Source organism: Vicia villosa, unplaced genomic scaffold, assembly GCF_029867415.1.
Source record: "Vicia villosa cultivar HV-30 ecotype Madison, WI unplaced genomic scaffold, Vvil1.0 ctg.000024F_1_1, whole genome shotgun sequence".
NCBI lineage: Eukaryota > Viridiplantae > Streptophyta > Magnoliopsida > Fabales > Fabaceae > Vicia > Vicia villosa.
Window position 1 is genome coordinate 1289710 of NW_026704956.1, and position 12094 is coordinate 1301803.

The 12094-nt window shown below is 33.6% G+C and overlaps 1 protein-coding gene across 1 annotated transcript; it reads left to right on the forward strand.

The window, feature by feature from the left end:
- The first annotated feature begins 1129 nt into the window (after positions 1-1129).
- Positions 1130-7609, forward strand: LOC131622087 (UTP--glucose-1-phosphate uridylyltransferase-like). The gene is made up of 21 exons (XM_058893135.1): positions 1130-1392; positions 1503-1550; positions 1708-1799; positions 1909-1999; positions 2202-2262; positions 2350-2427; positions 2514-2564; positions 2665-2738; positions 3386-3458; positions 3558-3615; positions 3729-3775; positions 3868-3933; positions 4234-4266; positions 5211-5263; positions 5348-5423; positions 5564-5620; positions 5715-5798; positions 5890-5988; positions 6064-6168; positions 7025-7096; positions 7197-7609. Exons 1-21 carry the CDS (start codon positions 1331-1333, stop codon positions 7221-7223), a joined length of 1407 nt encoding a protein of 468 aa, XP_058749118.1. The 5' UTR covers positions 1130-1330; the 3' UTR covers positions 7224-7609.
- Positions 7610-12094: the final 4485 nt, after the last annotated feature.

Below are 12094 nucleotides of genomic sequence, written 5' to 3' on the forward strand. Positions count from 1 at the left end.
ACATATTTAAAGACATACCATATCATTTATAATGGTCAAACATAACTGGTCGGCAATGTCGACAACAAAACAATGTTGAAACATCAACATGTCGATAATTTGATGGACAAGAAATCATAACAAATTGATAAAGAGTTTGAAAAAAAAAGATTTCATTAGCGCATGGTCATACATATTTGAAGACATACCACATCACTTATAATGCTCAAACATAACAGGTCAACAATGACATCAACAAAACGATGTTCAAGCATCAACATGTCGATAACATGATGGGCAAGAAATCATAACAGGCCACTAAGTAAATCAATTTTCGGACTATAGCAGAAAATAATGTTTAAACATCAAAGAAATCAAAGACGTGCGAAAAGTTTGAAGCTTTCACACTTAAAGCTAGAATTTGTGGTATGAATTCAAAATGAGTAATTGAACAGATAGATTATGTGAGTAACATAAAATATAGACTTGAAAATGAGTAACAGAAAACATCATTGTTTCAAAACTTTCATCTTTGACATGAAAAGATAGATTTTGTGGTATGAAAACACATGGTAATGATGGATAAAACTTTGATAAAGCATTGTGAAAATTTGCGTATGAGTTCGAAATCAGTACCAGAGAAACGATAATGAATAAACTTTCACAAAAATCATTGGTCCATATTAAATGGTGAAAAAGTTTAACATAAATCTTTGCTCCACAGTAAAGGTGAAAAAAGTTTAACAAAAATCGTTGCTCCAGAAAAAGAAGTCATGTTGAGAGAAAAGATTATCTTGGACAATGTTAAAAGAAGATGAGGTGAGAGAGCTCGCGTAAGAAGTGAGATCCTTATGTTCTTCAGATTTTCCTTCATCATGTTAGGAAAATGAGGAGAGAGAGCGTGAAGTTAGAAAGTAAGATGAAAAGAGAAGAAAATTTTATATAAGAGACAAGAAAAAATTGGACCTATATAAATGTACAATGTGGCCTAACAAAACTTTGTGATGAACTCTATAATTTTGTATTATGTTATTTACTCTTTTATCCTATCATTAAACATAATGTAACTAATGTAGAAGGGTAATTAAAAACATTTGCTATCATGTGTTACTAATCGGTAGGTAGTTGATATGCTATAATTGCATGAATCTAAATAAAATTTAAGAAGAAAACTTAATCTATTTACTAATAATTTAGTGATCAAGAGTTCTATCACCATTTTATTCGGATGCATATAAATTACAAACTCTGTCCCAAAACAACACCATCGATCTCTTCACCATCCTCATAACCGATTCAACCACCCCCACTCTCGCGCGCTAATCTCCACTCATTCTAGAACCTTCCTTCAATGGCCACCACCGATAAACTCTCCAACCTTCAATCCGCCACCGCTGCATTGTCCCAAATCAGGTCCTCACTCTTCATTCTCGTGATCACGAATCGGAATTTCATTTTATTTTTATTTACTTTTTATTTTTTCGTTAATATTTTCATATATTTTGAATCTGTGTTACATGCAGCGAAAATGAGAAGAACGGATTCATCAACCTCGTCGCTCGTTATCTCAGGTGCGAATCGGTTTTTCGTTAGCACTTTTCATGATCTTCATTCTTCAATCGCATTTATTCACTCTGTAACTACGCTAAGATGTTTGTTCAGTGATTTTATTATTTTGTTTTGATTTGATAATTTTTTTTTCACAATGCATTGAATTATTGATCGCAGTGGAGAAGCACAGCATGTTGAATGGAGTAAGATCCAGACTCCTACTGATGAAGTGGTTGTGCCTTATGACAGTTTGGCACCAACTCCTGAGGGTAATTAATCTTTGTGTTCCGGTGGTTTGATTTAGCCGATTTAGCCGATTTGATTGTATATTTGTATAATAAATTGATATGTTTACGGCATGAATCAAAATTGATTCAGGTGCTTCAGATGTGAAGAGCCTCTTGGACAAGCTTGTGGTTTTGAAGCTTAATGGAGGATTGGGAACAACTATGGGCTGCACTGGTCCAAAGTATGATGAATATGATATTACTTTATGTTGTTTTCATTTTTACTCTAGATGCTGATGAGATAGATCGATTTTCTAACAGAAAATTTATTCGATGAACTAGATTTGGAAATATAAGTTTTTTTCTAGATAATTATCTTAACTTGGTTTTTATTAACCATCAACATGCAAGCTTTAATTTGTTAACAAATGAAATGAACTGCAGATCTGTCATTGAAGTTCGTGATGGGTTGACATTTCTTGATTTAATTGTCATCCAAATTGAGGTAGTTTTCAGATCATTCCTTTGCTTGGCTTTTATTCTATTTCCGGATTTCATGTGGATTTTCTACTGATAACATAAATTGTTTTAGAATCTCAATTCCAAATATGGAAGCAGTGTTCCATTGCTTTTGATGAACTCATTCAACACTCATGATGACACTCAAAAGGTATGTGAGCTTTACCTTCGACCCTCATCCTAGAGTAGAATCATAGACTGTATTTTTATGTAATCTAACAATTTGACTGTTTGTAGATTGTTGAAAAATATACAAACTCAAATGTTGAGATTCATACATTTAACCAGGTTTGTACCTCTGATTTATTGGACTACTATATTAGGAATTTTCTGGAAACTGTGTTTTAACTTTGTTATTGAATTTTCTTGCACGGACAAAAATTTACAGAGCCAATATCCTCGATTAGTTGTTGATGACTTCTTGCCACTTCCATCTAAAGGGCAGACTGGAAAGGATGGCTGGTACAACTTCATTTGCATTTTTTCTCTGCAGTATAAATGCATGGACTCACTAGTTTTATTAGAATTTTTCATCTTTTTTATTTCAATTATATAAAAATTTATATACCAATCTATTCCATGTAAACTTCTAATCCAATAGTCCCACAATCCACCATTTATAAATAAAGGATATTCAAAGGTGTGAGAATTATATGTGTATTACGGGGAAGAGAATGTGATTACAAAGAGTTCGGAGGATTAAAGACCCTCCTCCTTACAGAATAAAAATTGAAAAGAGGACAAAGGGAACAAGAAAACATCAATGAAGTAAAGCTACCCAATATGTTAACATTAATCAAAGAAACCCTTGTAAGAAGTCCATGGGCTTTGCACTAAATATAAGCCAACACTTAATGTTTTCCAAAAGAAGATGCTGATAAGAACTTGCTTTCCTCATAAATGCAAGAGTTATGCTCTAATCATATGCACCAAAGAGCTAGAGTAAAAAGTACACTATCATGTTATGGTTGCATTGGAAGTGGTTCCCCTGCTTTGTTGTTCGCTGTTTAACATAGGAATTGATAAGTTTTAATTGATGGGGTTGATCATGACTATAATCTTGAGCATGTCTCTTCCGATAGATTTACGAATAATTCCTTCATTCACAGGTATCCTCCTGGCCATGGAGATGTCTTCTCATCACTAATGAACAGTGGAAAGCTTGATACACTAATATCACAGGTTGAAGCTATAACCCAATTTATTTCTTGTTGAACCTTATCTTCTATTTTTTTTTAAAATTAATCAATCACTATCTTTTCTTTTTCCATTCTCTTACAGGGTAAGGAGTATGTGTTTGTTGCCAATTCAGATAACTTGGGTGCCCTAGTTGATTTGAGTATCCTTCCTTATGTTTTCTTTTCTATTACTTTTTGGTTGTATTGCTTGTTTGTTATTTACACATGAAAAGGGTATCTCTAGTACATCAGTATCCTTGACTGGTTAATCAAGAACTCTTAAATCATTTGATCGAGAACAAGAATGAATACTGTATGGAGGTAAATAAAGATGGTTGTTATCAAGAAACTGCCATTTAGATTTAGACCTACATAATAATGATATTTTTTCCTTATTGGTGCTTGTAACGCAGGTGACTCCTAAGACATTGGCTGATGTGAAAGGTGGCACTCTTATTTCTTATGAAGGAAGAGTTCAGGCACGTATCTGTTGCTCAATTCATTTCTTCTCAACCAAGATTTATCCGATTAAGTCAGTAATCTGATTGTAGCAAATGTCTGAAGTCCCTCTTTTTTTAACTTGCTTCAGTGTTGTGTATTCTATATGCAAATATTTATTCTAAAAGAAAAAATATATATCAAGATTTCAATAATTATCTTACCTTGGCAGCTTTGCTCGCTCCTTATTTTTTTTAACCTATAAATAAAATTAAGAAAGGTACAATTAGAATTGTAAGGTATTGATGCTAAGTGACATTATCTTTGATTGTTCAATGCAGCTCCTGGAAATTGCCCAAGTCCCAGATGAACATGTAAGCCACTAAATCTGTCTTGTATTCTTTCTTAGATCATCTCCCTTTCCCAAGTGTATGCACTAGGTAATTGTTTTCGTAAATTATAAAGCATAAAAATCTTGGTTAATTATGTGGGTTTTTATGGCTAAGAAGGAAATGACTCACGTGCTTTTGAATAGCTATATTTTGCTGGCTGTCGAGGACCTTTAAGTTGAATTGGTGCTAATGAGTTGCTAAATACTTGTTTAGCCGGAAAGCTTGTGGCTAGGCAAAACCAGTTTTTAATAATAGAACAGGAAAGGAAAAAGGCTAATTGCTGTCATTTTGAATAAAAATATCACTATTTTTTAATGGAAAATTTGAAGGTTGAAAATGATATATTCAACATAAGGAACTATGGAGAGTTATGAAGCATCGTTTATTCACTAAACCCTTTTACATTATCAGCTCTTGTCTTGATAATAGCTCCTATATTGAGAAAATAAAAGTCCTATTGAATTGGACGCGACTTGGCCACATCCTATTTTAAAGTTTTATTCACCGTTCATTGGTAGGACAACGTTCAAAAGTTTTACCTGATGATGATGACTCCTTAATCAGGATTTAGAGTGGGAACTGGGAAGTGAGTGGTATGATGTTCAAACACACATTTGCAATTTTTATTTGGTTTATCTGTTACCATAAGAAGTAATCAAGTGGATGAGGTTTATACGTTATCCTATTATTGTTAACAAAATCTAACCTCCCCTCCCCTCTCCTTTTCCTCTCAATTTACTTTCCTCAAGTTAATGCTCACTTGATAACATAGTGTGCACCACTTTTTTGACCATGATATTCTGACATTTGATCATAATTTATTGTAGCAGTAACAACTAACATTCTTGTAAATTATGATGACAAGTTATTGGCAGGTATGTTGGAGAATTTTTTAGCTTGATAATTCAATGTCTGTTTTCTTGCAGGTCGGTGAATTTAAGTCGATAGAGAAGTTCAAAATTTTCAATACAAATAACTTGTAAGTTTTGTTGGTTTGCTCCCTGATTGTTATAGATTATATTTACATTTCGTGTGCTGACTATTGACAACATATGATTTACAGATGGGTGAACTTAAAAGCAATTAAAAGGCTTGTTGAGGCCGATGCTCTGAAAATGGAGATTATTCCCAACCCTAAGGTGAATATTGGTTATTTTCAAAACAGGCGCTCATCTTTTCCTTTAGTGTTTTTTTCTTTTAGAGAGTGGCTATATTGTTGGTTAGTTGCCCCGACTCTTTGACATAAGATCTAAATTGCTGACAAAATTTGTGGATTTAGGAAGTTGATGGAGTAAAAGTTCTTCAGCTGGAAACAGCAGCTGGTGCAGCTATTAAGGTACTGAATGTTTTTTGAGATGTTTATGTTACTAACATGTTTTTAATGCTGAAGCTTTTGTCCTAGTGCTCTTAATATCCATATCTTGTAACAGTTCTTTGATAAGGCTATTGGAATTAATGTTCCTCGATCCCGCTTCCTTCCAGTGAAGGCAACTTCAGATTTGCTTCTTGTTCAGGTTAAAAGATTTTCTGATTGAAGTCATGAGAAGTTGTTTGTCAAGTTATTTAAATATTTTGTTTAACACAATTAGTTGTACTATTTTGCAGTCTGACCTTTACACTTTACAAGATGGATTTGTTGTTAGGAACCAAGCTAGGGCAAATCCTGAAAACCCTTCTATTGAATTAGGGCCAGAATATAAGAAGGTTAAGATCTATGTTTGTGCTTAATTTCTGTTAAATGGTGAACATAAGTATTGATTTTCCTTCTCTCCTTCACAGGTTAGCAGCTTCCTGGGAAGGTTCAAGTCAATCCCCAGTATTGTTGAGCTTGATAGTCTAAAAGTGGCAGGCGATGTATGGTTTGGAGCTGGTGTTATCCTAAAGGTTTTGGATTTTATCCTTATGTCTGATTCTTTTTTCTTTACTGTTTTGTTTCATTCTTAGCGTAAATATGACTTTAGTTACTTCGGGTCATAGAAGTGCTTCTTGTTGCTGTTTTAAATTCAATTACTAGTAGTCATAAATTCTCTCGTTTGAATGTTACCTTCCACAGTCATAAATCATAAGCAATTAATAAGATGATCTACAATTGAATGAAAACTGAGCTTCAACTCTATATTGAATGGATCAAGGAGTATACACATATACATTGGAAGGAGAAGTATAACCATATTACAATAAACGTTATAACGAACCTATTCTACCACTAACAGCTAGTAATGTCTAGGTGGAAAAACTAAAACAAAAATTATATGGTCTAATTGTAATATTTCCTCTTCTAAAGGCTCATCAGGCACACTGAGCTAATAGCACAATTGATATTGTATTAGTCTTAAGAATCAGCTAAGGTGTGGCGAGGTTTGATCCTTCCTTAGGAGCAGTGTTACCAAGCCAAGATCAAAGTCAAAGTTTCATTGATATTACATTAGGAGCAGAGTTGTTTTTCTAATGGTACACATCAAATTGAGACGTTCTTTCAAAAATAATCTTTATGCTTGTTCCAGAAACTTTCTAATAACATGTTTGGGTTTCTGTTTGGGACCTTGCCAACTATAACAATGTCAACAACCAATCATACAATTATCATGTTGATTTTCAAACTGACCCAGTACAATTTTGTTGAGGTTCCAGTTTTGTATTCTCTCTGCAAGTAGTTTATTAATTTTCCCTACCTATGTCCTTTTATGCCATTGAGAATTTGAATAAATCTAATTATGTTATCTTACTGGTGCCTTGACAGGGAAAGGTAAGTATCGTTGCAAAAGCTGGCGTAAAGCTGGAAATACCTGACGGGACTGTGCTTGCAAACAAGGTATTTGATCATTTACATGGTCCTAATTTGCCAGCGTGATCTTCTTTAAGTTATCATTCTACGTAGTCCTAAAGCCTAAAGCAAGAACTTCTATGTGCAGGAAATTAATGGTCCTGAGGATCTGTGAGGAACCTGATGAGTTTTGAAATGTATCTATGTACGATCTCGGCAGTCTTCTGCTGTGAGTAGTGTATTTTTGCAAGTTCGATGGGAATTAAATAAAACGGCGGTTCTTTTTATTGAGTTGTCTGAATTCAGAGCTTTGCCTGATAATCTGTAATTTTGTTTTTCTGTAATTTTGTTTTGAGCATTTGAGTAAGACTCAAGGAGAGTATCTTGTTTTATCCCCTAATATGATCTCTCCTTTTTTTTTTTATTTTGGCTGTTAACCCACCTAGGTTTCAAAATGAGTGATTTCAATTTTCAACCTAGTATAGTTGGTGTTAGTTTTCACATTCTTTTTCATGTTTGTTTGGATTATTTTTGTTTGATTTGATTTATTTATTGTGAGTATGTTTTCAGCTTATTTTCATTAACTTTTTCAGAAAATTAAAAGAAAAACTTATAATTTATATAAAAAATAATTTTACTTTATTAAATCTTCTGATATAAAATTTTATAAATATGTATGACACAAATGTTTTGTTTGGTTGTTTATCTAAATATGACTTGTGTCTAGGTATTAGCATGTAAATATAGTTTCTTGAGTTATGTTTGCAAGCTAAAATTCGCAGCAAATTACACTCGGTTAGAATCGTAGCGTAGGGCATGCCTGTCGTTTCATAAATAAGGATGGGTGTGTTTCTTTTAAGTCGTGAAGTAACATTCATTGGAATACTAGATTTTCCAAGAGTCTAGTTTGAATTTAATATATTTGATTAAGATTAACTATTTATAAAAAAACAAAGTGCATATGTTATCATGAGATGTCTCATATTTCGAAAAACTTCAATGTTTGATATATGAATTATCTTGATTAGTTCTTAATAACTTTAAACCTCCTTTTGAAGTGACTCTTGAAATCGTCACATATAATTAATCGTGTGAAAAAATTGGCGAAGGAATATAAATTTCAACATTTTGAAATGATTGAACTTGACTCCTATTAATTGTTTTTGCAATGATCAATTGTAATTGTCTTTGTTAACATCGGATGGTGTCAATATGTATAAAGACATTATCTTCAATATTATTTTATGATATAACCTTTCCTTCAACAACATATTTTTCTATCTTGGTGATTATCATTTGAGTTTCATTATACAATCCTAAATCCTAAAGACCAATCAATATTTTTTAATAAAAATACGCCCAACTTTAAATTTTAATTTGTGGTTTGGAAGTTCCATAACTATTAATTATGTTTAAGAATTCTGGTGCGTGAATGTCATTGACCAGTGGCGGAGCCAGAAATTTTATACAACCTGGGCAACAAATTTACACCATTGATTATTCATCTGTTTTAATTTTCACACCCTATTTTTACTAATTTTGCCCCTAATTTTACCCCTGATTTGTCTAAAAATCGACTATTAAATTGGAGGGAGTACAAAGAAAATAGGGGTTGAGCCCGGGCGCCTGTCCGGGCTAGCTGGGCTTTGGCTCCGCCCCTGTCATTAACTACATCTATATTTGAATTGGAAGAATACGAATTATCATAACTTAAATATATTTTTTCTTTCCCCGAAAATAAATCCAACACATAATCATTAATTATATTAACATTGGTATTGGTATTTTTTGGAGTCAATATATTTTGAAAAAAAAATACACTGCTTTAATATTATCTAAAATAGAAAGATATGTGCTTTCAACAATTGCGAAAAGATGATTTTTATATATTATAATAAGCAAGTCTTGTGGGATATCAAGTCTAATATCAATGTCATTAGAATCCCCAATTGAACCATCACCAATACCTAAAATCCAATTAGAAAAGTATCTTAGCTCATCATTATTTAGATTTGGTTGATCATTTAAAAGTCTCATATTAAGAACTTCACATAAATCTCAAAAGTATGATGAATTTATTGTATTGTGCACAACTTCTTGTATGGTTCCTTTTGGTATAACAAGTAGAATTTGGCTAAAATCACCACAGAATATCACAACCTTACCACCAAATGGAGTATTCATATTACCTTCACCTTAAGACCAAAAATGTCTCTAGAAACCCCATCAACACTTCAAAGCAATGTTTGTGCATCATTGGAGCTTCATCCCATATGATTAACTTCGCCTTTGCTATTAAATTGGCTAATGCAGATTTCAATATTATGGAACATGTTGGACACTCATCAATATTTACAGGGATACAACATCTTGAATGTGCAGTTCTTCCAATAGGTATTAGTAATGTAGCAATTTCACTCTAAATAATTGTACGAACAATATCTCATTTTAATCTTAGTGTTGCAGACATGACCCTCCAAATAAATGTTTTTTTGTTGCGTCATAACTATAAAAGAAAAAATAAACCATGCTTGTTTTCATTTACCATGTCCATTATCTTATCATAAATCTTCCCTGCTCTCGAGTCATTGTCAACATCAATAAAAAATGTTCATCTGTCAAACTTTTTCTATCACAATTTAATCTGTCGTCTAAAAATCTATTTTGAGATGTAAGGAATAGTGACATATCTGGTCACGACATTGTAGGAAAATTTATTAAACTTTTGCCACTACTTTGTAACAAAATTTCGATATTGACTAATACATCTATCTTCAATTGATCTTCAGATATATGTAAATTTGCAAGTTATCACTATGTTAGCAACAAATTATTCAAACTTTTATAAATAAACAAAAGTAAAAAAATAAGTAACATGTAAATTGTTAGAACAAGATTTGTTCTGATCAATATTCTTAGTTTTGATGATAATAAGGATATGAATTTTGTGTGAGATAATGTGGTACTCTAATACATTGCAATTTCCCTTTTCAGGAAATATATAAAGAGTATGCACAAATCAGCGCTCAGAAGCTTTGACTCAGAAGGTTCAGCATGCAACATCAGAACATGGTCTGGCAAGACATCAGAAGATGGTCAAGCAGAATCAGAACATGGGTCTATGGAAGCATCAGAAGAACTTGAGTTCAGAAGCAGAAGCACTGAAGTTCTCATGGTATCACGCTCAGAAGCACTTCAAGGTCAGAAGACAAGAAGATGCTCTGCACCAAGCTGTTTGACTCTGATGATATTCAAACGTTGTATACACAAACATCATATCAGAAGCAAGTACAAGTGGCAGGCTACGCTAACTGACAAAAGGAACGTTAGAAGCTATTAAAGGCAACGTCAGTAGACACAGCGTAAACAAGGCTCGAGGTAGTTGACAAAAGAGTGAAACATTAAATGCAATGTTGTACGTAATACGCAAAGCATTAAATGCTCCCAACGGTCATCTTCTCAAGTGCCTATAAATATGAAGTTCTGATGAGAAGCAAGGTTACCAATTCTGAATGAACTTATTCTGAAAAACTTGCTGAAACGCTGTTCAACTCAAAGCTCAGAAACTTCATCTTCATCAAAGCTCACTACATTGCTGTTGTAATATATTAGTGAGATTAAGCTTAAACTTTAAGAGAAATATCACTGTTGTGATTATAGCTTTTCAGAAGCATTGTAAAACTCTTATTTGATTACATTAATTTGTAAGTAACTAGAGTGATCAAGTGTTGATCAGGATACTCTAGGAAGTCTTAGCTTGTGTCTAAGCAGTTGTAATTAGAGTGATCACGTGGTGGTCAGGATACTCTAAGAAAGTCTTAGCTTGTGTCTAAGCATTTGTTACTGGAGTGATCAGGTTGTGATCAGGATACTCTAGAAGACTTAGTCGTGGGCTAAGTGGAAAACCATTGTAATCTGTTGCGATTAGTGGATTAAATCCTCAGGTGAGGTAAATCACTCCGTGGGGGTGGACTGGAGTAGTTTAGTTAACAACGAACCAGGATAAAAATAAATGTGCAAATTGTTTTTATCGTTCAAGTTTTAGACTACACTTATTCAACCCCCCCCCTTTCTAAGTGTTTTTCTATCCTTCAATTGGCATCAGAGCGCCGGTTCTAAGGTGCAAGCACTTAACCGTGTTTAGAAAAGATTCAGGAAGAGAAAAACGCTTCAGTAAAAGATGGCTGGTGAAATTCCAACAGATCCACCTGCATCTACATCTGGCTCTGCTGAGCAATACAATGGTAACAATGGTTATACTAGACCACCAGTATTTGATGGTGAAAACTTTGAATACTGGAAAGATAAACTGGAAAGTTACTTTCTTGGTCTTGATGGTGAACTATGGGATCTTCTGATGGATGGTTACAAACATCCAGTGAAAGCTAGTGGCGTAAGGCTTACAAGGCAAGAAATGAATGATGATCAGAAGAAGCTTTTCAAGAATCATCATAAATGTAGAACTGTTTTGCTGAATGCTATCTCTCATGCTGAGTATGAGAAGATATCTAACAGGGAAACGACCTATGATATATATGAGTCATTGAAAATGACCCATGAGGGAAATGCTCAAGTCAAGGAGACTAAAGCTCTTGCTCTAATCCAGAGATATGAAGCCTTCAAGATGGAGGATGATGAAAACATTGAGAAGATGTTCTCAAGATTTCAAACGCTAACTGCTGGATTAAGAGTTCTGGATAAAGGCTACACCAAGGCTGATCATGTAAAGAAGATTATCAGAAGCTTACCCAGAAGATGGGGTCCAATGGTAACAGCATTCAAGATTGCAAAGAATCTGAATGAAGTTTCTTTGGAAGAGCTTATCAGTGCCTTGAGAAGCCATGAAATAGAGCTGGACGCAAACGAGCCTCAAAAGAAAGGTAAGTCTATTGCATTAAAATCTAATGTTAAAAAATGCACTAACGCTTTTCAGGCTAAAGAAGAAGATTCTGAAGAATCAGAATCAGAATAAGAAGATGAACTGTCAATCATCTCCAGAAGGGTAAACCAACTCTGGAAGAGCAAGCAAAGGAAGTTCAGAGGCTT